This window comes from Python bivittatus, unplaced genomic scaffold, assembly GCF_059951505.1.
Source record: "Python bivittatus isolate LINGU-HERP-01145 unplaced genomic scaffold, Pbiv_v1 ctg000020_np1212, whole genome shotgun sequence".
Taxonomy (NCBI): Eukaryota; Metazoa; Chordata; class Lepidosauria; order Squamata; family Pythonidae; genus Python; species Python bivittatus.
Window position 1 is genome coordinate 46,896,138 of NW_028277030.1, and position 23,923 is coordinate 46,920,060.

Sequence of the window (23,923 nt, forward strand, 5' to 3'; positions counted from 1 at the left end):
AAGTTTAAGGTGCAACAGCCACTGGGTACAGGGAACACTCTGATTTTTGTGTAAACAGCTCCTTATTCCATTCTTCCCTAGATACAAAAAGAACAGAGCTGTGCTAAACACAGCACCTAACCCATCTTCAGTTCCCATATGTCTTTAATTAGTATATAAATCTCCCCACTGCTTCAGCAAACTTCCCTGATCAGAGTCAGACCTCTCAGTGGGGTTAAACGACTCTACCAAAAGTTGCGGCTACAAAGAATTACAGTACCAGCCAGAATGTTGCTTCGAGCAGGGTAAGTTTACCCAGCACAGAATAGTGCCCAGCCTGTTATGGCAGTAGTATCCTGGGGTCACAGCTCGCTGGGTGCCCGTGGCTGAATTAGATGCTCAGTTATCTTTCTGCCAGCTTAACCTACCCCGCAGGACTGCTGTGAAGAGACACATGAAAGGCATTGTGCATTGCTCTGAGCATTGTGATCACCACGTTGAGGTCAACACATAAACCTGCCCTCTTAGATGCCAGGGTTCCGCTCTGTAAAGCGATGCCGCGATTACACATAACGAGTACCTCTGAGTTCGTGCAGAGGGCTTCCCTCTTACCGCAGAGGGCTCCCGTTCCCGTGAGCCCTTGGCAGTCCCACTGTAAGGTCGGGCATAATACTTACAAACCCGGCGCCGGCGGCGGCCGACCAGCCCTACCTGACCTCTTTGCAAGGGAAACCGCTGCAGGGAGGCGAGAAGCGCCCGCTGCCACCGAGGGTGTGGTGCGCGGAGCCGGGCGGCCTCCCGCAGGCCGCGGCTACCATTGGCTTCTCCTGCAGCGGAGGCTGGGCTAGGCAAGCCAGGAGGGCGGGAGAGAGGGGGGCAGGGAAAGTTGCTGCCTGCGCCGTGCAGTTCCCAGTCGGCCCGGGAGTTTGCGCGGGACTGGCGGAGTAGAAGCCCAGGCGCGAGGCAGGTAAGCTGATGCTGGCGGGGGCTGGGAAAGCGAGGAAGGACTGCTTTCGCGTCCGCTCCTTTCCTTGGCTGAGCCTTGCAGGCTGAACCCGCTCCTAAATGCCCTCGCCCTCCCGCCCCAGAAGAGAGGGAGACGAGTCCGGTCTCAGTTCGTCCCAGGTTGATTCAGCCCCCGCTTACGCCCGCCTGAAGGGGCGGGGGATGTCTCGCTCTACGGTTCGACCGCGCGCATCTTCCTCTGGAAACGCAACCGCTGGAGCTCGCGGGCATTGCCTTCCTAGGATTGGAGGTAGCCGTAGGGCGAAGGGGAGGGAAGGCTGGCTTTCCCGTTGGGAACGTCGAAGCGCCGGGACCCGGGCGTGAAGCTTGTTTTTGGGGTGTGGCGGGGAGGAGGATGTTGGAAAAGTTGGAAGGGGAGGAGATGAATAAGGAAAGCGGCGGCTTTCGGGTTTGGCAACGGAGGGGATTTGCGAAAAGTTGCAGATTTCTCCAGTGTGTTCCTTAGGTTGAACAAAACCATAACTCGTAATTCTGAAAGCGAACGCGGATTAAGGCTCCGCTTTTCAGCATGGCCTTTGAGGGACAAGAACTAGAGTAACTCGCTGGCCCACAGCAAATCCTTTGAACCCAACGCTGCGTTTCCAGTCCTCTGAAAGGATGCCGGCAGAGAAGGGCGAGGGAGGGAAATCCTAGCGTTTTACCCAGTAGCAGCAATTCAGGCGCACGGACATGTTTTTATCTGTAGAAGTTGTAAGGGAGAGAACGTGTGGCATAGTGGTTAAGGTAAGGAGACCCAGGTTCAAGGCCATTCTTAGCCATGGAAGCTCGCTGATGACTTTTTGGCCAGCCGCTCTTAGTCCAGCCTACCTCACAAGGTTGTTGGGGGGATTGCAAGAGGGAGTACTATAGATATTATCTTGAGCTTCTGAGCAAAGGAGGAAAAGAAATCTATTAAAAGCAAATAAACAAGCATACCCCAACCAGATGCCCTCCAGGTATTTGGACTACAATGCCCATTATCCTCTGCTGTTCCCTGCTGGGGAAGGTTGCCCGAGGGTGTGGCTCTGTCAGACACAGGCAGGCTGGCAAAACTTGCTGTAATACATCAAGACAAATCTAAGGACCTCTCTCTCCATCTATCTCTCTTTCCGTCTCTCTCTCTCTCTTTTGCAGTCCAGGCTGTTTGGTGGTTTGACTCAAGGGATGGCATTGGCAGGAGGAAATGATCTTGAGACGGTGTGCAGGGATGTGCTGGCAGCATCCAGGAAGGCAGGGTCTTAGAGCAAAGCATGATCTCTTCCCCAGCCTGGCTCGGTTCAAACAGCTCCTCTCATCCTCCCCTTTGTTTCTGCTTCTTTTAAGGGTGGCCGGACGTGAAACAGAAAACGACCATCCCTGGGGCTGCTCCTCTACTTCCAAGACCGCGGTGTCCCAGCCCAGCTGCCTGTGTGGAAGAAATTGTGACTTCCCTCCAGGCTTCCTTTCTCCACCTTCCAGCTTGACCAAGAAGCAGCCCTCCAGGGAGTGCTGGAGCTAAGGGTTGTTTGGAGACAGAACCAGCCCAGGGAGCACCACAGGAGAACAGGCCCTGGCAAGAGGCGGTGATGCTGGGGTGCTCTCTTTGGGGCTGTGCACCCCCTACGTTAAGTGGGGAGAGGCGAGGAGTTGGGGGACTGGAGCTGCTGCTCCTGCTGCTCCTCTCCAGCTGGGTTTGGGCTCAGCAGCCACGACTGCCAACCGCCCTGTGCCCTGCGCTATGTGAGTGCTTCGAGGCAGCCCAAACAGTGAAGTGCATCAACAAGAATTTGACAGAGGTGCCTCCCGAGTGGCCACCTTTCGTGCAGGACCTCTTTCTCACCAGTAACTGCATCAGGAACCTCTCCTCTGCCTCCTTCCTCTCCGCCTCTCTCTCGGAGCTCAGCAGCCTCAACCTGAGGGGCAACCAGCTGAGCCGGGTGGGCGCTGAGACTTTCGCAGGGCTGCCCCACCTGAAGCAGCTGGACCTGAGTGATAATGCACTCACTTGGCTCAGCCCCAAGGCCCTGGGCAATGCCAGCAGCCCCTTGGAGGAACTGGACTTGAGCAACTCCCTCTACAATCACAGCATCGTGCTCCTCGTTGCCGAGCTGCTCCAGATGGGCACGCTTCTCAACTTGAAGCGCTTGGACCTGTCGGATAACAATCTGATTTATCTGCCGGCCAGCATGTTCTCCACGCTGCCCAATCTGGAGCACCTGGATGTGCATAACAACTCTCTGGTGAGTTTGCATAACGTGTTCTTTGGGAGCCTCCGCCGGCTGCAGAGCTTCAATCTCAGCAGCAACGCTTTGAAGACCCTGAGGAATGACACCCTCCAGCAGCTGCAGGGCCTCCCCTTGCTGGCTCTCAACCTCAGCCTCAACCCCTGGGTCTGTGACTGCCACATCGAGGACTTGGTGAACTGGCTGAAGGAGAACAAGCAGGTGGAGGCCAAAGGGGCCCTCAAGTGCTCCTATCCCCAGGAGTCACAAGAGCGCTCTTTGGTGAGCATCAATGTGTCACAGCTCAGCTGCCTGCTTCCTATCGATGACCAGACCCCGCTGCAGACCTCTTACGTCTTCCTTGGGATAGTCTTGGCCCTCATTGGTGCCATTTTCCTTCTGGTTTTATATTTGAACCGAAAGGGGATCAAAAAGTGGATGTATAATATCAGAGATGCCTGTAGAGACCACATGGAGGGCTATCACTACAGGTACGAGATCAACACAGATCCCAGGCTAACAAACCTGAACTCCAACTCAGATGTCTGAAGATACACTATGGGGAAGTGGGCCTGATGCATGATAGCCATGCATGAAATGTAGACTTTAGCTTTATTCCTTCCCTCCATCTACTTCCTGCCCCCTTTTCACCTAGACATCAGAGACTTCACATGTGCAGAGAATTATGCCTCCCTGCACAACATTCACATTATTGTTATTATGAATGAGGTGCATGGTACCAGGCTATATGTAAGAAACCCGTTACTACCTTCCAGCCTGTTTTCTTTGCAACTCACTACCAGTTCGTGGTTGGATATTTCTCAGCATCTAAAAAGATAAGGAACATTTCCCTCTTTGTTTCCCCCTCTGATATTTTCAAAGCATGAGCGCATATTAAAAAGTACCATTCAACAAAGACTGCCTCAACTTTTTTTGAGAGAAATGTTTTACTGATTGCTAGAAGGTTGTCTTTATGCCTCCTAATTGTGAAGAGGCCTATAGATTGCATACATATTTAGAAAAGTGGCTTGTACAAACAAGCAAGAGCAAGGCATGCAAATACTTGATTTTACCTGGCTAAGGGGAAAACCCTTAGCCCGAGTAAAATCAAATCCCTTAGCCAAGTAAAATCAAGTATTTGCATGCTTGCTCTTTACTTGTTTGAGCAAACCACTTGTATGGTTTTGCTTTTGGTAAAAGATACAAGCATTTGCAATTTATGTGAAAATTGGTGTTTTTAAGGACCCTCACCTCATATAAATTGCATATGAACTGAGTTTTCACTGTTAAACAATTCAATAAATGTTCTTACATGAATTTCTGTTTTGCTGAACCTGGCTATTATCCTCTTATAATATGGAAATTAAGCCCACGACAGGATGAAGGTACTTTCCTTTTTGATAAAAATTGTGCAAAATATGAAAGAATGTCCTTTTAAAAAAAAACACACATTTGTTTGGAAATGTTTATTTTTAGGCAGGCTAGGAAAATGCAAAGATATAATAATTTGCACTTGTTTGTTAAACTGCATGTCAACAGCCGTCTCTTTTATTATACAATCTCATTTTACACAGCTGCTTGTTACCTGGGGTGGTTGTACAACAGCTCTAAGTGGAAAGACAAAGGACTAAATGGCCACTGATTCTTGGAACAATCACTGAAATTGGGAGCAGGATCTTGCTGCTAAGTAATGGGCACTTGTGCAGTTTTTTTTGAATCTATGAAAACATTACTTTTGGCAACTCAGTGAGAATTACTCCCAGGCGCATGTGAGGAATCTTAAACTGAAATCACATATTGCATTGAATTAAAATATGGATTGTTTCACTGTTGCTCAGATTATTTTGTGAACCCAGCCAATTGTGGCTTATTCAACACACCATTATTAAACCAATCATGGCTTAACCCATGAACCCAGCCATAACGTCCCATGAGTTTCAGTGACACCCCATCTTGTGGAAAAAGAGTAGTTTTCCAAGTGCTTAATTTGACCAAATCATACCTAATGTATCTAAACTGGAATAATTAGACTGAGGACCTAAGCACATATACTTTTGGAGAAATGTTTAAGATGTAAGTCCATGGAGTGCTAGGCTTACTCCCAAATAAGTATGCTTAGCAACAGCATCTGATTATACATCATCTCTGTTGGAGTTAAGGTGGCCTTAGTTTTCAGTTGAGAGGTGGTAAATCTTCCAACCTCAAGGTGGGAGGCTGACATAACTGTTCACCTGTATAGTCCCTTACGTAGAAGAGTGGAATACTAAGAAGAATGGTTTTCATACAGTTTTCCAGACTCGGGTGGCTGTAAATGTGGAGGAGCAATCAACTATCGGATCACCCATATATATGCAATATAATATTGCCTTTAGCTTGATTCATCAGCTTGTAATTTCTGCCATATATATATGGCAGAAATTATAAGCAGATGAATCAAGCTAAAGGCCATATTATGCAAGTCAGTCCTTCAAACCTCAGTTAATATTCACAAGGAGGGATATAGCATCTGTTTAAACGTATATTTTATGGTTTAACTTGTGCATAGCTATGGCCGTATGTGTGTCTGCACATTTATAAAGATGTTATGCAAAGCACAGTGTCACCTTCAGTTTGAACATTGTGATAGCACAGGAAGTATATTAAACACAGTCTTAGAAACAAACTGGAATGCATGAACTGTGATGCCAATCTGCACATCAGCTCTAAATAGATAAATTCACTTTCTGTTAAGTTGCCCTTAGCAATTTTTGGGAAGTTATGTAATGTATCACATTCTTGGTATTGCTTGTGAAATACTGTTATTTCAGCTAGGTCTAATAAATCACAAACAAGTTACCGTAGCAATTTACAGAGCAATCTTACACATGTTAATTTAGAAATAAGTCCCAATGAATTCAATGGCATGTATATCTATCTAAGCATGTATAAAATAATTACCATTATTCAGAATGTTTATAGCTAAACTATACCACTGTTTATGAAGCTTCCGTACACATATACACACACCCTTTTTGCAAGTTCTGCTAAATCCCTTTTTGCAAATTTGTTAAAATCATACCATATTTGGGGGATGAAAAGAAAATAAAATCTGTACTACTGACTTATGTTTTTGTTTTACAAATCCAAATTTTCTAATTTTAATCATTACTTAGTCTGTGACATTACTAGAGTTTGTAATACAACTCTATTTTGATATAAGCACTTTTCTAAAAAAATAAAATACAGCAGGTGCTAACTAAAAATACCTTTTCAGACAGCATAACTGTTAAAGTCATTTCTTCAATGTTTTTAATACAGGTCTGTATTGATTTTAAAAAGTAACATTTCAGTTTTGGAAGGTGCACTGGATTCTCTTAAGCAATACTGCAATGCAAATCTTAATTTGACCCATGAGAAATGTGTACAGGACTAACCAAACACATGCCTATGTTAGCAGATAATATTACAGGGAGACATCAGCTTCTTCAATGAAGGCTTTGAATGGCATTCCATACCATAATATTTTTATGAGATTTGGACCAATTTGAATCAGTCTTTCATTTTTTAAAAAAAAACCTGAGCACATTTGCATGTTTCCTAATCAATGAATACAGTATTCTCCTGTATCAGTTTTGGTCAGATTGGCTGAAGTGAAGTAGACATTTGAAACAAGTGGAAGGCAATTATAATGTTAAAGAACTGGTTGTTTCTCTTTTGGAACTTGGTTCTATTCCCTGCTTCCCTATGCATTTGTTAATACATGATGTGTTTAGATGGGCATTTGCTCTCAAATTATATGCACTTAGAACTGTTGTTAAACAATAGACTGATATTTTTATCTGTTTGATGAGAATTAAAATATATAGAATATAATCCTATAGCAGCTGAAACAAATGCATGTACAGTATTGCCTTTTCTCTGCAACATATAACTAGAAAGTATTAATTTCTCTTTCTCAGAGCTGGTTTTTCTGGTACTGGAGCCCCTTGGCATAGTTCACAGCGTCTATTTCCTTAGCAGCTGATAGCATTTACGGTTTATAAAGTGTGTAATGTCCAGATTTGCCAAGAAAATCTTTTAGAAAGGAAGTATTTCAAGACCAGTCATGCTATTTTGTCCTCATCTAAGAACTTTATTCAGATTCAGGTGTTAATCTGGAATGGAAAATGGATTACCCCAATAGGTACTCACGCCATTCCATCCCAAGAATGGAAATAGAAGTTGGAATAGAGTTGAAAAGGGCCCAAGGTCAAGAAGACCTTTCCCCAGGTACACTTGGAGTCTGCAGAACAACTTACATTATTCCTCAGAAGATTATTCTTTTTTATAAAAACATCACATTTCCAAATAGCTCAGTATCATCAGCCTTGTGGCTGCCTGTACTTTGGGGCTCCTTGTTTACTGTAACACTTCAATTATCAGACTTAACTATTAAGATACTCCATCTGTACACAAAAAGCAGAACTACCTTATGATGTGAGGAGTAGCCAGCCACACACAACACTACACGTGAAGTGCCGTTACCAGCTTCACTTTTGTTCTCTTCCCCTTAGATGCATTCGTATAGCTGAGCAGCATTTTTTTCAGGAAAAGGAGAGGAGATGCTGAAAGTGGCTACTTTTGTTGTATGAAATTAGAAGACCTGTCCTGTCACCCTCCTCTCTCTCCCAAGTTTCTTCTTTTCCATATAGCAATCTATTAATTCCAACTGGGGTGGGAAGAAGTAGGCAAAAAGGTGAAGGTGATGCCTAGAAAAACTATAAGCTGGTCTTCATCTGTTGTTGTTCAGTCATTAAGTCGTGTCCGACTCTTCGTGACCCCATGAACCATATCGCACCAGGCCTTTCTGTCCTTCACTGCCTCCCTGAGTTTGCTCAGTTTCATGCTCAGCAGTCTTCATCTACCTGACCATTTTCAACCAAATCATGATTGCCTGTACTATTTTTTTTTTCCCCCAATACCTGAGGACAGGAAATGATTCACCTCACCATCTGGTCTTCATAGATGGTCTTCCAGGGTTTCTCATGGGGGCTTTCCTATATGTACAGATGTTGGAGGCTGAGCCTAGGATCTTTTGAATACAATAAAGATGCTCTTCTCTTGAGTGCCAGCAGTTTCTCACGTCACCTGGCATTTCAGCAATCCTATGATTTGCGTTTCAAAACCTTTGAGTGTTTTGCTTCCCTATGATTCTTTTCTTGGATGCCAGTTGTACCCATGTATTTGCTAACTGGATTGCTGGACTATACATACATAACTAATGTGCAATAGTGAATAAGAAAGAATCATTTTGATGCAATGATTGGACCCCAATCCTTATTCCCCTAAAACTATCTGGTAGTGCAGGCATTGATCAAAGGCCTGCCCTGTTAGTTTCAACAATGTTCTATGTGTGCCTAAACTATTAAAATATAACACCTAAACAACGCGTGCCTAAACCATTAAAATAGAAAGTGATCGGACAAGGATGTTGATAAGATCTCATTATGAATTAGTAATTTGAAAATTTCCTTTTTTTTTTTTTTTTTAATCTCTAGTTCAAACGTGGTTTCTCTCTCTCATCCTTCCTCTGATCCAGTGGACTGGATAACTAGCTGCCTTGACTGCTGCTCAGTAGACTTAGTTGTTGAATTTCCTCTCAAGTCAAGATATTTGAGGAGCAGCAGTTAAAGCTGGCAAGATGAAAAAAAAATCTGATTTAATTTTGTCTTTCTTTTTTCAGCGGCTGAATGAATTCGACCAAAACAAGAAAAACCTCTGTGTGGGAGAAAGGAGAATAAGACTTGGTTCAAGACAGTTTCTAATTCCAACCTCCTTATTTCACTCTTTATGTACTGCAAAAGCAAGGTAGAACTTATGTCCTTGGCATGAAGTGGACAACAACCTGCTTGACTGAAACAGGGTCCTGCCATTTTCATGGGCTCCCATGTGCCTGCTGTGTGGTGGATGAAAAACTCTATGGAAGGATGTTCTTTTGGAAATATGTGTGATATGGGCACTATTGTGCGTTTTCCCCCCTTCATATCTTGAAGTTGCATTGGAAGTGCAATTACATACAGGGAAAAAATGGAAGTAATTTTGTTTCAGGGAGAAGGGAAAAAAAAAAAACAGGCTTGATTTGGTTCCCTGTGGAGAGAATTTGGGAAGGGTTTCGATATTCTTGATTCTCTAACATGGGGGAGGCAACTGATATTCTCAAGATGTTTTTGACAATTCCCACAGTCCAGAGTGGATGGGAGCTGAAGTTTAAAACATCTAGAAAACACCAAGTTGCCTATGGTTACTCTAACATTGGCAACTGTCCTGACTTGTGTGTAATCTTTAACCAAGCAGGCAATGTAGACTCAGGGACAGAACTATTTCAGAAGCACCAGGGGTATATGTGTATCTTGAGAATGCACTCTGCCCTGTTGGTTTCAAGAAAGATCTTTCAAAGTTTGGACAGCATTGGTTTCTAGAGCATGATCGTTCATTTCAGTTAAATAGGAGCTAAATCTATCAGGGAAAATGTTTATCAGACATCCTTCTCCCATTCCATCTCAGTACCGATTGGTGGCTCCTATTATTATCCATTATGCAAAGTACCCCTCAAAATACCAGTAGCCTGCTATGCAGAGCAGCCCAGTTCAGTTATTGACTCACCTGTACTTGTAAAATTAAGCCTTCATTTATTTGAGTTGGATGTCCCATATGGCCCTTTTTCTTCAGGTGAAGTTTGAACTACAGGGACCAAACACACCGGAGCATAGGAAATATCTCAAGCTGGTTCCTGCAGAGTGGTAAGAAACAGAGGTTTTTTTGGGGGGGGGGCGTTATGTTAAGTATTTGGAAACTTGCAGTACAGGTAGTCCTCACTTAACGACAATAGGGACCAGAAAATTGGTCATTAAGCGGGGAAGTCATTAAGCGAGTCACCATGTGACCAGACCTTTATGGCCATTTTTACAACAGTCTTTAAGCAAATCACGTGGTTGTTAAGCGAATCCGGCTTCCCCAATGGACTTTTTTGCCGGAATTCAGTTAACGACCATGTGACTCGCTTAATGACTGTCATAAAAAAGGTCGCAGATCACAATCATGTGACCACGGGGGATGGTGCAACGGTTTGCAATGGTCATAAGTGCAAGTACAGGTTGTAAATCGCTTTTTCGGACACCATCGTAACTTTGAACCATTAAGTGAGGATTACCTGTATTCAGACAATCTGTTGGAAGGCTCTTGAAAATGAGTTATTTCAATGCAACTTTGCACTGACCTATAGGTACAAGACCACACTGGATTGCTCGATAGGATTAAAAACTACTCAAATCTAAATCCTTAGAATTATTTATAGATAATTAGATAGACAGAATAGAAACCATCAGTCTGGAAAGAAGGACTGTGCACAAATAATATTTGCTAAGTATTATCAGCTGCAGTGGATCAGTTGTCCTTTATTTTATTTTTAAAAGCAATTAGGGAACAAGGGCTATTATTCTGTCCTAACCCAACAGAATATTTGAATACACGAAACATAGAATATACTGAATTCTGAGCACCATCCAGACTGATATTATTTTGGTTTAATGTTCAGTGGGGCTTATTAATGTGAATGCTCAAAGGTTCAAGACTGCAAATATTACCTCAGATAGTTTCTCCATTTGAGCTGTGATCCCTGTTTTACACTGTGTATCCAAGCCTCTACTAGAACTTTTATATTGCAAAATAAGCAAGAGACCCACAAAATGTAGGACTGTCAATATTTCAAAGTCAGAATTTCCTAAGTCCCAAGACCTGGGCAACATATCGTGCTTGGGAATTTCCCATAAGTCTCTCTCAGCCATTACAAAAGTCAGGATGCTGTATTAGATAGAGGGCTTGGCAAATCCTTTAAATGGGATGCCTTGGAACAGGTGGGAGCCCATAGGAAACATCATTAAAGCAGCTGCTTCAAGCTGGAGAATGCCAGGAGCAGTTTCTGAAGAAGAATGACGCAGCTGCTGTAACAAATGCTCCCATGTGTTCTAAACAGCCTCTTCTGAACAATTTGCAGAGCTCTGTTAGAAAGGCTTTTGGTCTGCTCCAAAGGGTTTTTTGTGTGTGCTTTAATTTAACAGCATTTCATTCCTTGAATTCAGTAGCCAAATTTATATTCTTCAGAAATAACATTTGAAACAGGTCTAATCCAGGAGTAATATAGGTATATTTAGCTATCGGAGCATGATCTATCAGGAAACTGTTGGAATGAATGGGAGTTGCCCAAATGCAGGATCATCTTCTCGTACGGCCCTTGCAGAGGAGAACTGGCCTGTACCCAGAGCTCTTTTTAAGCTTTGCAGTGATGGGGACGGATTGCTGGCATGCTGAAGATTTGAGGTGTTCTTTTCTTACATTTGCACTCCCTAGAAGCAATGCATGAAAATGTACATTTAGTGTCTGAAAATAACAATGTTTATATTTAATGCCAATGTTGTCCTTTAAAACTGCAAAGATTTCCATAATACACATTTAGAAATGCTTGGGCATGCAGATTCAGTCATAATGGAACTACAAGTTAGACAGCCTGACAGACACTGCAGAAGTAACTTCTGTTTAATCTTAAATCTCATATATAGTCTGCAGTCATGTTGCATTGTTTGAACCAAACATGTACTGTATTAGCAATTCATCTAAAATGTTTGTTGTGGTGCATGTTTCCCTTACCCGTTGGAGACAACTTGATGTACTGATCTCTGGAATAAGTTTTAGAAGTAAAATTGGCAGTTGGCTAAATGGGTTCAGCCTAATTGTTTTTGTTTTCCTAACTATAACTTCATTTTTTAAACAAAGCAGTGCAGATGTTTATAAAAGGATAAACAAGCTGGCCCAAGTGATACAATAGAACATCTTTTTCTATATAGCTGCTTAATTTCAGAATTTTTCTCCATGCCCTGGGCCTCTGGTGGTTGGTTATTTATTTATTTTTTTTAATCAGCCATTATGATTGTGATTATTGGTTTCATAACCTCCTTCCCAGAGAAGATAGTCAGAAATGAAGTCTGGGGGAAAGATGTAACCCCTCCCCCAGCAATCTGAGAGTGGGTCTGGTCCTGCATCCTTGCTCTAGAGAAGCTCCACAGGGCAGCTGCACACAGCTTGAGCAATCAACCATACCTCATCTTTGTGGCCCAGTCGCAGGGGCCACCAGGAATCTCATCAATCAATCAGTCACGTTCTACATCAGTTCAAAGAACTTCTTTCCATTCTCCCACTCCAGGGAGAGGGAATTTAAGTCTATGGAATGACAATTGGGCCTGATGCAAATATGAACATTTTCAGGAGGGTTATGGACCCACCGGCTTCTGACCATTTTCAGTCCCTCCTGTGGGGCCGCATGGGGCAAAAATGGAAACCACCACATAGATTGGCATATTTAGAAAAGTCCTGTTGTAGGATGCCTCTCAGGTACTTTGCCTCCATTACTAACATTGGAACTAAGCGTAACTCTAAACAAAACTGGATTTGTTTGGAGCTACATTTAAGCCCTTCTGGTTTAATTGGCTGAGAATGCAATTTTGCTATTCTCATGGTTTTTTTTCCCTTCCCATGTCCCAGTTAAAGATGTCATCCAGACAGGGCCAATATGTAATTTTTTCCCTCAGATAGTGGCTGATCCAAGAGCATGGAGTGATCCTCATAGATGAATGAGGATTTGGACCAAGTCCAATTGTGCACCTTTAATAAAACCAAGTGGGCTGACACACTGTGCTAAGCTAGGCTCACGTGGCATGTTAAGCCATAGCCCATGGTTTAAAAATCCACAAAAGCTGGATTCACATATTACAATAAACCCTAAACAAATCAAACTAAAGGATAATGTAAAATGTCAGCTCAGGCAACGCCTCACTCTACCAATCTAGGCGAGCAATTGCAGTCATCAGATACCATCCCCAAAAGGAGAAACTTTGTCCTTGATTCCACGAAGCATAGTCAATCCACACTAGACTATAAAATGATTGCTTTTATAGTTTAATTCTATAAATTGTGTAGCAACAGGAGAAATCCAATGGAGCGCTCACCAGGCTGTAATGTTGTATAAACAACGCCATTCATTATGTCCAAGAGCTCTCATTTAAACAATATTTGATATTAGGATATGAATCGATAGTTGCCTAACATCCAGATTTCTAACCCCCTTTGGATTAGAATACACATTATATGTTTATGACATTAACCCCAGGGATAATTGCCACTGTTGCTCAATTCTAATGAGTTTTCTGTACTAATTGGGACATTGGAAGTGATATACCTTTCAATCTGCCAGTTTTGTCACTGAAGCAGTGCAGGAATTTTACTGGCATGAGTACAAGGCCTGAGGTTGCCTCCTGAGGTCCCCCATGTTGCTTCTTTGGTTTTCAATTTAGCAGGGATGGAGCAGTGCCCGTTGCTCAATACAGTTATCAGGAAGGGGGAATCCAAGAGCTGAGGGCTCCCTGCTCATTTCCATTTAAATCAGTAGATTTAATTAAATGTACAATTAAATGTACAAGAGTGGCTGCCCACGTAAGATTGTAAATTGTTTCTTTTGAGATAAAGCCGTATCACAGAATTTTACCTGTACAGTATTTTGCCTACTCCTACATCATTTGATGTAAAGCTTGTAAAGCACAAGCAAAGTGCAGCCTTCCAGTTGTTGAACAGAGAACGTCTCTGGGAGGGCAAATAACATGTCCTGATGCAAATGATGTGACTTATATATATGCGTCAGACATCATAATGCAGGTGCTGAGTTGCATCCTTTGGACCGTGGCATCAGTGCTATACTTGTCATTTGACCTTGTTGTGGCTTGTTATAGATGCTACTATGTTGAATGGCATGACTCATTGTTAGCTACAGTGGCTAGGACTTACCAGCTTGGAGTTCAGTATATGTTGCTCCACGTTCGACTAATCTTTGCTAGTGACATATGTCAAGTAAATCTTACCTTTCTCTTACTAATCCCCTTTTGGCCTTATTCTGAGATTTCCATCTAGATGGAATTGGTTAATTCTAAGCCTAACATTGCTGGGGCAGCTTCAATATTTAGATCTGGTATAAGTTAAGATTTGAGGATCAAAACAACAGCTGGGTTACAGCATATTAAATCTGATTGTTTAGCCATCTTTTATTAAATAATCTAGAACTGACTACACTCAAAACACAGCAGGCTAGATTAAAGTCATAGTGAATATACTACAGTGGTTGAGTTTATAAAATGCCCTAAACCACAGACTAACCACAAACGAACCCTCTAACCAAAGCAGAAAAATGCCATGCTAATAATTTTTTAAAGGTCATGATATCACCTTCACCTCATCCCCAATCCTTCACAGAGGCAGCTTTCATTAATATTTAGCTACTCAAGTGTTGAAGAGGTGTTTTCCATCTTTTTCTGACTTAAGTCTTACCTTATAAACAATCTGCCATGGCTTGTTGATGATGTTCATGATGCAGACAGAGCTGAGATCTACCCAGCATCTACTGAATACTCTAGACTGTTGCAGGTATAGCCCTTCCCTTCTGGTCACTGGGCACTACCCTCCACCACCATTTTGGCTTGGGCTGGCAAATTGATCAGACACTTGGCTTTTGCAGATGTCTGACTGGTTATTATGTGGCTTCTTATATATACAGCTTTAACACTTCTGGAAGAGTGGTAAAACCCTTTTTAACACTTGTTTAGTGACCTTTTGAAAGAGCACTAGTCCTGCCTTTAAGGTTGATTTAAACCAGGAATGGAAGTCAGGTTCTACTAGTTGTCCTATCCCAAATGAGTACATGACAGGTTCTCCCCTGCTTCTGCTGACGTGGGATTTCATGTGGCCGTATTTTAAACTCTGAACTGAGAGGGGGCTATTTTGTCTACTCCTATATTGTGTCTTTTCTTTATCACATTCACAATGGACTTCCAAAGGTTTACATCTCAAAACATCAGTGCAAAGAACAAGATAAATTAAAACCGCTGTGCTAAATATCAATAAAATATGTTAAGGAAAATTAAAATCACTGCAAAGAGCAATAATAACAACAAACTGCATCAGTCAATTAAACTGAATTGCCCTCTGGAAAAGTTCAGTCTTAACCTGTTTCTGGAAGGTGACCAAATGAGTGACTAACCTAATCTCAGGTGGGAGACTGTTCTGCAGAAGAGTTGCTACCACTGAGAAGCAGCATCTGCAGAAATGGGGAATCATCAGCAGGTTCTCCCAGGATGATCTTATTGGATGAGTCAATTCCAGCTGGAGGGGCCCTCAGGTTCCAAGCCATAAAGAGCTTGAGAAACTAAACCAACACTTTGAATTGTATGTAGAAGCCTCTTGGTAGGTAGTCTGCAGCACAGGTGTCATGTGCTCATGGGAATGAGTGCCAATAACACACAGGTTACAGCAATTTGCACCAACTGCAACTTCCAGGTAGTTTTCAAAGGAAGCCCCATGTAGAGTCCAGTGTGGTCATTGAAAGAATTGTGGTCTCTCACAGTAGTTTCATAGGAGATATCTAGGTTCTACCAGCCCCTGCTAATCACTGCCAACACAGCCATTCCTTTAGTGATGCAGGATATAGGGAGCTGGGATGAAGCTGGCAAGAGTTCTGTCTGCTTCCCCTTTTAACTTGCCTGACAGATCACAGAAGGAGGAGAGTCATGGAAGGGAGATTGTTTGATACACCAAGAGAACCGAGTCCCATTTTGCACTGCAACTCTTCCTTGTGCCTATGAACTTTCACTTGGGCAACTTGAAATGTGGCTACAGCCTTTCCCAGGTATCCACCTACAGTTGCTCAAGCCTACAGTTGCTTTTCACACTGGCAGGTGATGCTAGATGGACAAGGAAAGGCAACCAGAGGGACCCAATCTGTGCCCTAAAATTGCTCTGCACTAAAACTGTAAGCACAGCACCAAATTGTCCACCTCTGAGGCAGAACAGGGCTCAGCTGTTGGGAGCACCATTTACCTATTTACCTATTTTTTCTGCCAGCTCAGGAACTGGAAGGATGTATGGTAACCTCACTGTGAAGAAACCCCCTTCATCTAAGGTATGAACCCAGTCACTATATGAATATGAAGGCTTGCGGTATCAACTTCAGTTTATACTATTCTTTTTATAAGGACACTCAAGATAAATCATCTTCTTTACTCTGAGATTATTAGTGGATGGTTTCTATTAGCCTAGGTAGGTGTACTAAAGGTATTCTTTTCCTTTCTTCATGCTAGATGTGGCTGCTGGGAATTGTAGTTTATCAACAATAAGGATCTTCATCTTCATGGTTCACAATTCTGGCAAAATAAAAACTCTTGCTCAGATGGTTTGCAAGATATTATCGTTTATGTAATTCCAGGGGAAAAAGAGGTGGGGTGGAATCAAAAAGATTTGTATGTATCTTTTCCATCCTCAGAAATGCCTGCCTCTCTGTAAAGAAAGGGGGTTGCTGGAGGTGGCTTTATAAAAATTGGACTCCAAAAATGCTTAACTGTTTGTTCTGAGTGTGAGAAGTATACAACCACTGTGATCATTAAATAGACTACTGAGGAGAAGGGAGCCTATTTCACCCCAAGGGCCAAATTCATTTTTGGTTAGCCTGAGGGGGTGGGAGTGGGTGATACATTTTCAAAAAGGGCAGCTTAAGGAGTTGACACTTCATGATATCCCATTACTGTTTGTGCTTTGCTTTGGCTTAATGTGTAGTGTGAACTTAGCCACTGTAGTTTCTAAATCATGGTTTATTGGCTAAGCATTATATATGAATCAGGTCAGTAGGGCTTATTCATCAAATAAATTATAGCTTAGTGCAATGAGTGAATCCAGCCATAATCTTTAGTTCAAGTACTTTTTAATGTCTACCATTATTATTTCCAAATAGCTGCTGTCCCAGAAATATTTAAGAAATGTCATTTTAGCCTAACTCTCCCAAGTACAAAATGTTACTAATACAGACCTTGAAAAAGCCATCAGGAAATCTGCTGAGAATGAACGGGCTTTTCTACACAAGCAAAAATGGTACAGCCTTCTCCAAATTTGATGCTCTTCAGATGTCCCGACTTCAACTTTGTACTGGATGGGGATCATGGGAATTGAAATCCAACACATTTGGAGTGCAGTAGGTTGGAGAAAGTTGCAACAGACTTTTATCCAAAGGCTTCATGTATTTGAATTCAATCTTTGTGATCAGGGACCTGTATAAAGAGGCATTTTATTTATTCAGCCTCTAGTAATTGAAATGGTTTACATGCGCCCTCAAGCAGTCCAGATAAATGAGACTGAACGATGCTTAAAACCTATCCCAGGATCAATTTCAGTTACTAAACATCATACTATGCACAAAAATGACAGAGTTAAAAATAGCATGGATGTATAAAGGGAAAGTGGATGAGTCTCAAACATTCATTTATTATCTATGACATAATACCATTTAGGAAAACAGACATTCAAAAAGTAACTATATATTACATAGTTTATACTGTAACTTCTACTGCCATACTGAGTGAAACAGGAAAGATTAAGATAGGATTCCTGAAAGTAAGCTCATGGCTCTATTAGGGAGAGTGTAAATTGCAAGAGTTATTTTAAAATGCATTAAAAGATTGGAGCATTCAGAGGTGTCCAGGGGAAGGGGTCAAAAAAGTCAAGATGGTAGCCATAACTATACGATTGAAGCTGCTATCTTGACTCCTTTGATATTTCCTCCACCTGCAGATGTTCCTGGATGCACTATTGCTTGTAATAGTTTTTACTCTGGAAAATGAGAGATTGAGATTTCTACATTTATTTCTTCATTTTCTTACTTATGATTCACTGCAAGAATGATTTTACATTTATATGCTGATAAATAAAACAAAAATAACTTTCAAATGGGGTGTACAACTTGGTATAGGTTGAGGGTTGCACTTGACCTTTGAGGTGTCTGACCGCCAAAGAATAATGAGTCCAAGAGAATTATATTTGCTCTCATTTCATTTCCAATTACATGTAATTACATTTAGATATTGCTAATATGATTACTTTCTGGTGATATACATTTTGTCAGATTAAGAACTACAGTGTGGTTGGGGTCACCCTTAAGTGGGCACTGCATGTGGTGTGGGGCTTTGGGTTGTACCTGTCTGGTCTACATCAATACAAATTATTTTGAAGGTAATTCAAATGTTCCAGAGTAACAGCAGAACATCCCAGAATACTCTTAATTCACAGTATTAGGGGTTTTTTTTAAGCCAAAGAAACATAAATATTGAACTTTTGAAGAGCTATTGAAGATAAAGTTTTAGCTGTTAATGAAAATGCATTTTGGCATGCTTCCAGCATCAAAGCACCTTAATTATGGTGTTATCATCTAGCAAATCTACTGGTATCTGCAAAAATGGCATCTGGAACAGAGATGGACCATGTGTGATCTTCTAGATGGTAGCTGCATACCAGCTCCCATCAATCCTAGCCAACATGACTAATGGGTTGTGAGGATGGAAGCTGCAGTCTCCATATCTAGAGCACTGCATTTTGCCTTCCGTCCACAAGGGATTCATATGAGAAATGATCTAATATACACATGACCTGTACCACATTGAGTTTGTAAAATATGACATTATTATGAAATAGTTTTTTCACATGATCTAGTTCATGTCGGCTGCGTGCAGATTCATTATAATACAAAGAATCGCAATGTTTGCAATTGGCATCCAAAGCACTTGTTTACTTGGTTTTATTTTCAGTGATCTTCTGTATTATATTGCATTAGTTTTCTGGAAATCTATTTAAAGTATGTGAACATTTTGAGCAATATTAATTTTAGAGATTATTGCTCAGGTTTTGTTTTTTTGGGTGTTTTTTTTTTTTTTTAGTGAACTATGAAACCAGCTGCTTCAATGCAGGTTTAGTTAATAAGAAAAGGCATTACCATCTCAAATCAGAAAATCAAAGGAATAGGCTCCAAGCCTGCATGGAAATTGAGACAGTTTACCTTTTCAGTCCAATAAGTGGTTAAAAAAAATCCTTTATTTATTTATTGCATTTATGTCCAGCTGCAATCCCACAATTCTCAATGGCCTACATACAGCAAGAAAGTTTAAACATCCATGGTTTGATTAAACATACTAATAAAATAATCATAAAATCCCAATTGAAAAGCACGATATAACCAAGATAAAACACCTAAAAAACAACAGAGAATCAAGAGGAATAAAAGATGGCATATTGCATTAATTTGGTTAAAACATTCTTTGCAAGAAGGCATCTTCCTGAAAGCCAACAAGGAAGAGACCAGCCTGATCTCTGCTGTGAAACTATTCCAAAGCCCGGCATTGCTACAGGGACGGGGTGCCTTCTGGCACTGGCTCCCTTTGTTTCTTGGAATTACGGGACAATGAGGAATTTCTTCCTGGATACAACCAGGTCAGGCCGATTCTGTTTGCAGCAGACAGTCTTGCAGGTTGCCAGGTGCCAAGCCATTCATAAGGAGCAGGAGGGAAGTCTATGCATACTTGTCCAAAGTGTGCGGATTCAGAGTCAGTCGTAGGATTAAGGAGGCTGATGCAGATACCTCAGGTAGCAGGTACTAGGAGTGTGGGGTTGATGGCGACATGTTGAGATGGGGAGCTGTGGGTGTCAATGCCGAGCCAGTCTCATCTATCCCAGTTACTTACGAGTGTGCACTAGACTGCTTTGTTCAAATAGACACCGTTGGTTAAAAGAGAGTCCATATGCAGATATGGATTGCTCTGGAACATCCCCTTCATCTTCACTTCAGGCAACAAAGTGCCTGAAGCTGAACTACCATTTATATAGTAGAGAAAAGCATTATGTAGAATCATAAAATTGGACAGGGCCACTGTGCCACTGAATCCAGCTGCCCTGTCTGATAGAGGAATCCACACAAAAGCACCTCCAGCTGATGGCTGCTCAGCCTCCGCTTGAACGCACCATGACATGTTCACTTGTCTGGGCATCTACGGGGCTTGCAGAGAATGGACAGCAAGTCAGGTTTTGCTGCTGGTGGTCAATAGACGAGCACAGTGATGGGTTTTGTTGTTGTTCTTTGTGGTATTTCTCTGTTGCCATCAAGAGGTTCTATGGAGTTTTCCAGTCCAGACACAGTAGCCTTCTTAAAGGCATGGGTCATGAAGCTGAAATAAAACTTAATAAACAGAATTAAAATCTATAGGCAATTTTCAGCCACCGTGGAGATTTGGAGAGGGAAAGATGATGGAAGAGACTCTTAAAGCACTTGTCAGTTTGCTATGTTTTCCATTGTTTAATTTTACTCAAGCTGTAATTATTGCCCATATTAAATATTGGAGATACTTAACACTGCTCTCTTGAAAATGCCAATAACACTCCATGATGCCCTCACACATGCCTTCTTTCTTTCATCTCTATGTGGGGCGGGGGGGGGGGAGAAGCCCTATGTAACTGCAGTTTCACGTCAGGCAGCTGTTTGCTATCTCTGCATGCAGCTCTGTGTGTTTGTGTGTGTGTGTGTCTTTCATGTTCCATTTCTCTTCTCCTAATGCTAATGTATCCTTAAAAGGACAGTCTATTTCCTCTGTAGGAAAGAATGTCTGAAAGAAATCTTCTGATTACTGTGAAGTTCCCCAAAATACTTATGTAATTGTTTCATTTGTAAGGACTTTCCATAGGCCAGAAAAATGCCCAAGTGTATGGCTCCTGCTTTCTGAGACCACTCTGCATCCATTTAGTTTCCTGCCATTTAATGAATGAGAGAAAGAGAGGGGGAAAGATGCATTTGTTATCTTGTTTTTTTAAAACCAACTGTTGAGCAAGAGCAGTGTACATACTGACTACATAAGCATTCTATTCCAAGACTCATTTATTTAGCATGTATTTCTGCCCCATCTTTTTAATCCAGTCAGTGTACTTGTATGTGTATGTATGTACGTGTGTGTGTGTGTTCAAATATATATATATATAGAGTCATATATATATGACTCTTAGAGTCAGTGTTGACTCCTAGTGACTACCTGGACAAGTTCCTGCAGTTTTCTTGGCAAGATTTTTCAGAAAGGTTTGCCCTTGCCTCCTTAGGACTGAGAGAGAGTGAGTGGCCCAAGGTCACCCAGCTGGCTTTGTCCCTAAGGCAGGACTAGAACTCCCAGTCTCCCATTTTCTAGCTTGGTGCCTTAACCACTACACCAAACTGGCTTTCATCAACGTGCTTGACAGCTACAAATGGAAGGAAAGCAGGCAACATGGAACAGCTGAAATAGTCCTGGCTACAGTTATGTGTTTTATATTATTATTTTTAAATGTATTTTTATTGTTCACTGATTGGAGATGCCTTGAATAACAGGTAGTTCAGAATCAGCCTGAAGGGAATACTAGCTTTCTCTCCCACAAATAGTTTAACTTAAGAATTGGAGGATCATTGTAGGATTCCTGGAAATATGGGAAAGGAGATGTACTGTTTTGTATTCTGATCATCATCTGGTAGAGTGGGGGATCCTCTTCCTTTTCCCTTTCAATAAATACAGTATATAGACAAATACAATTTAGACAGGAAAGGAGAGAGAGAAAAAAAGGCTGAGCTGACTTTTAAAAAGATATTTAGATTCATGATATATGTGGTGACAACTGGAAAATCATAGATTCAACTGAACATCTTATGTTCACTCATAGACAACAAATTAATCCAAACAGAGCATAAATGCAGGTTTGCAAGTTGTACACACACAAAATCTACTCATCTACACTCCATCTATTCCATCCAGCTTTAGATGGAGTGTAGAAACATGGAATGGAGCAAGCAGGTGAAGGTCTGTTCACCTATCACCCTGCATGTCCACTACTGGTCAGTGTTTCTGCAAGAGTGATGCTGCTGAGCAATTTCAGGCCCAGGCTTCACTACCAGTCTATAAATCTATATTGGAAGACCTCTCTAAGGCTGGTGATTGTGGCTTTTGGCCATAAATATATGTCTTCCAGAAGGCAGATAGGTTGCCAGTGTATAGCTTTATAACCCTGTCCAACAATATTTGGGTTTATTAGGCCACAGTCTATCAGCCTGGGGAAATGGAGAGATGGACAAGAGAAAAAAGGAGGTTGTCTGAAAATTGTTTAATTAACCCATTTTTTTCCAGCATTGATATTAATGTAGAAATTAATGTAATGATACCACTCACTTGGTATCAATCTACTATTGCCAACACAGTGTAACACATAGAAAAGAAGATGGTATTTCAGGCTTGGGGTAAGTACAAGCACAGAAACAAAACATTGAGGGGGGGGGAAAACTAAAAGATAACACACACACACACACACACACACACACATATATATATATATATATATATATATATATATAACCCCCAAATAACCCACTGAGGACTAAGCAAACTGAGGACCAGTGTGGTGAAACTCAGAAAATTGAGAGGAAGGATTAGAATGGAAGAACATAGAAAAGGATGAGTTGGCTGGTACCTTAAACAGGGGCACTTTACATTGCAGTCTCTGGCACTTGCTTTTACTAAAGGGAATTTTAAAATTTAAAAAAAAAATATTTAATCACTTTTTAGCTAATAGCCTGCTTCCAAACAGCACTGATTTGAAACTGTTAAGCAACCTATATAACTTACTCCTGGACACTTCTACCAGATGGAGCAGAGGTTATCCCAACTCAAGAGTCAAAAGAAAAAAAAATTGAGAAAGATCCTTATGACATGATCAGTAAATGCAGCTTTCTTTATGCAAATGTATGTACTATAAATATGCCACCCTGTAGGATCTATTTATTCATGACCAAGCAGCGGAAGACGGTGGATGCGAAGAATTTGACTTTTAAAAGGTGGGGGTTTTGTAATCACTATGAATAATCTATAGCAGTGTTTCTCAACCTTAGTAACTTTAATATGCCTGCACTTCAATTCCTGGAATTCCCAGCCATGGGGAATTCTGGGAGTTAAAATCCAGACATCTTCAAAATGCCAAGGTTGAGAAACACAGATCTGTACTACTAAATACAGTTACAATGTCTCCCCAAATGCCTGTCAGAACAAAAGTTCTCATCAAGTACAACTCTTAAAAGGTCATTCAAGAGAGAATTGCATTCCACCTTAATCAGAGAAGCCAAAACGTAAAGCTGTCTTCAGGAGAAAACCCGGGGGATTAAGGCTTGCAATGGTGACATTCACCACCTCCCTTCCATGCAGACTCCACTATTTTTCTCCCTGGCCTAGGTTGCCTTTACAATTTCCCTTCACTTCATATCCCAGGAAGAACATAGCAACAGCTTTCGCTTGAATAAGTGCCATTTATACCAGGATAACAGCAAAGAGTGCTCAAGAAATGTGTGTGTATGTGTATGTACTGAGCAGCTAAGTATTTATTACTCCTCATTTGCTATAGCTGCATAAAGAACAAAGCAGAAATGGTGGTGTGCCTGATCTTGATATTCAAAATTCTTCTACCTCACTCTAGAATTTGATTCTGGGTAAAGAGAGAAAGAGAGGAGAAAGGAACAAGTCTGGTAGCTTAATTACAACAAGGCCCTTCCCCAATCTGGTACCTACCAGATATGCTGAAGTAATGCCAACTCCCATCCACATTGGGAAAGCTTAGAAGGTAGCAAGACCAGTAGATACTGCCTGCTGATTAATGTCTCTATGCTGACCATTGGCCAAGTTGCTATTTTCTCACAGACATCTTTTGATTATTGCTGACAACACTTTACATTTCTGAAACAGAATGGAAAGTACAGTAGCTACTTGAAATCAATTGGGAGAATGGGAACATGAAAGAAGACTGAAGAAACCTGACAC

General features: G+C 41.6%; 1 protein-coding gene across 2 annotated transcripts; it reads left to right on the forward strand.

The window, feature by feature from the left end:
- The first annotated feature begins 838 nt into the window (after positions 1 to 838).
- TPBG (trophoblast glycoprotein) lies at positions 839 to 6,937 on the forward strand. 2 transcript variants are annotated; one of them, XM_007425461.3, is made up of 2 exons: positions 839 to 946; positions 2,308 to 6,937. In XM_007425461.3, the coding sequence occupies exon 2, from the start codon at positions 2,550 to 2,552 to the stop codon at positions 3,732 to 3,734; it is 1,185 nt and encodes a 394-aa protein (XP_007425523.1). In that variant the 5' UTR covers positions 839 to 946; positions 2,308 to 2,549; the 3' UTR covers positions 3,735 to 6,937. The 2 variants fall into 2 exon arrangements, with proteins under 2 accessions (XP_007425523.1, XP_007425524.1); XM_007425462.4 differs by lacking the exon at positions 839 to 946 and adding an exon at positions 954 to 1,234.
- Positions 6,938 to 23,923: the final 16,986 nt, after the last annotated feature.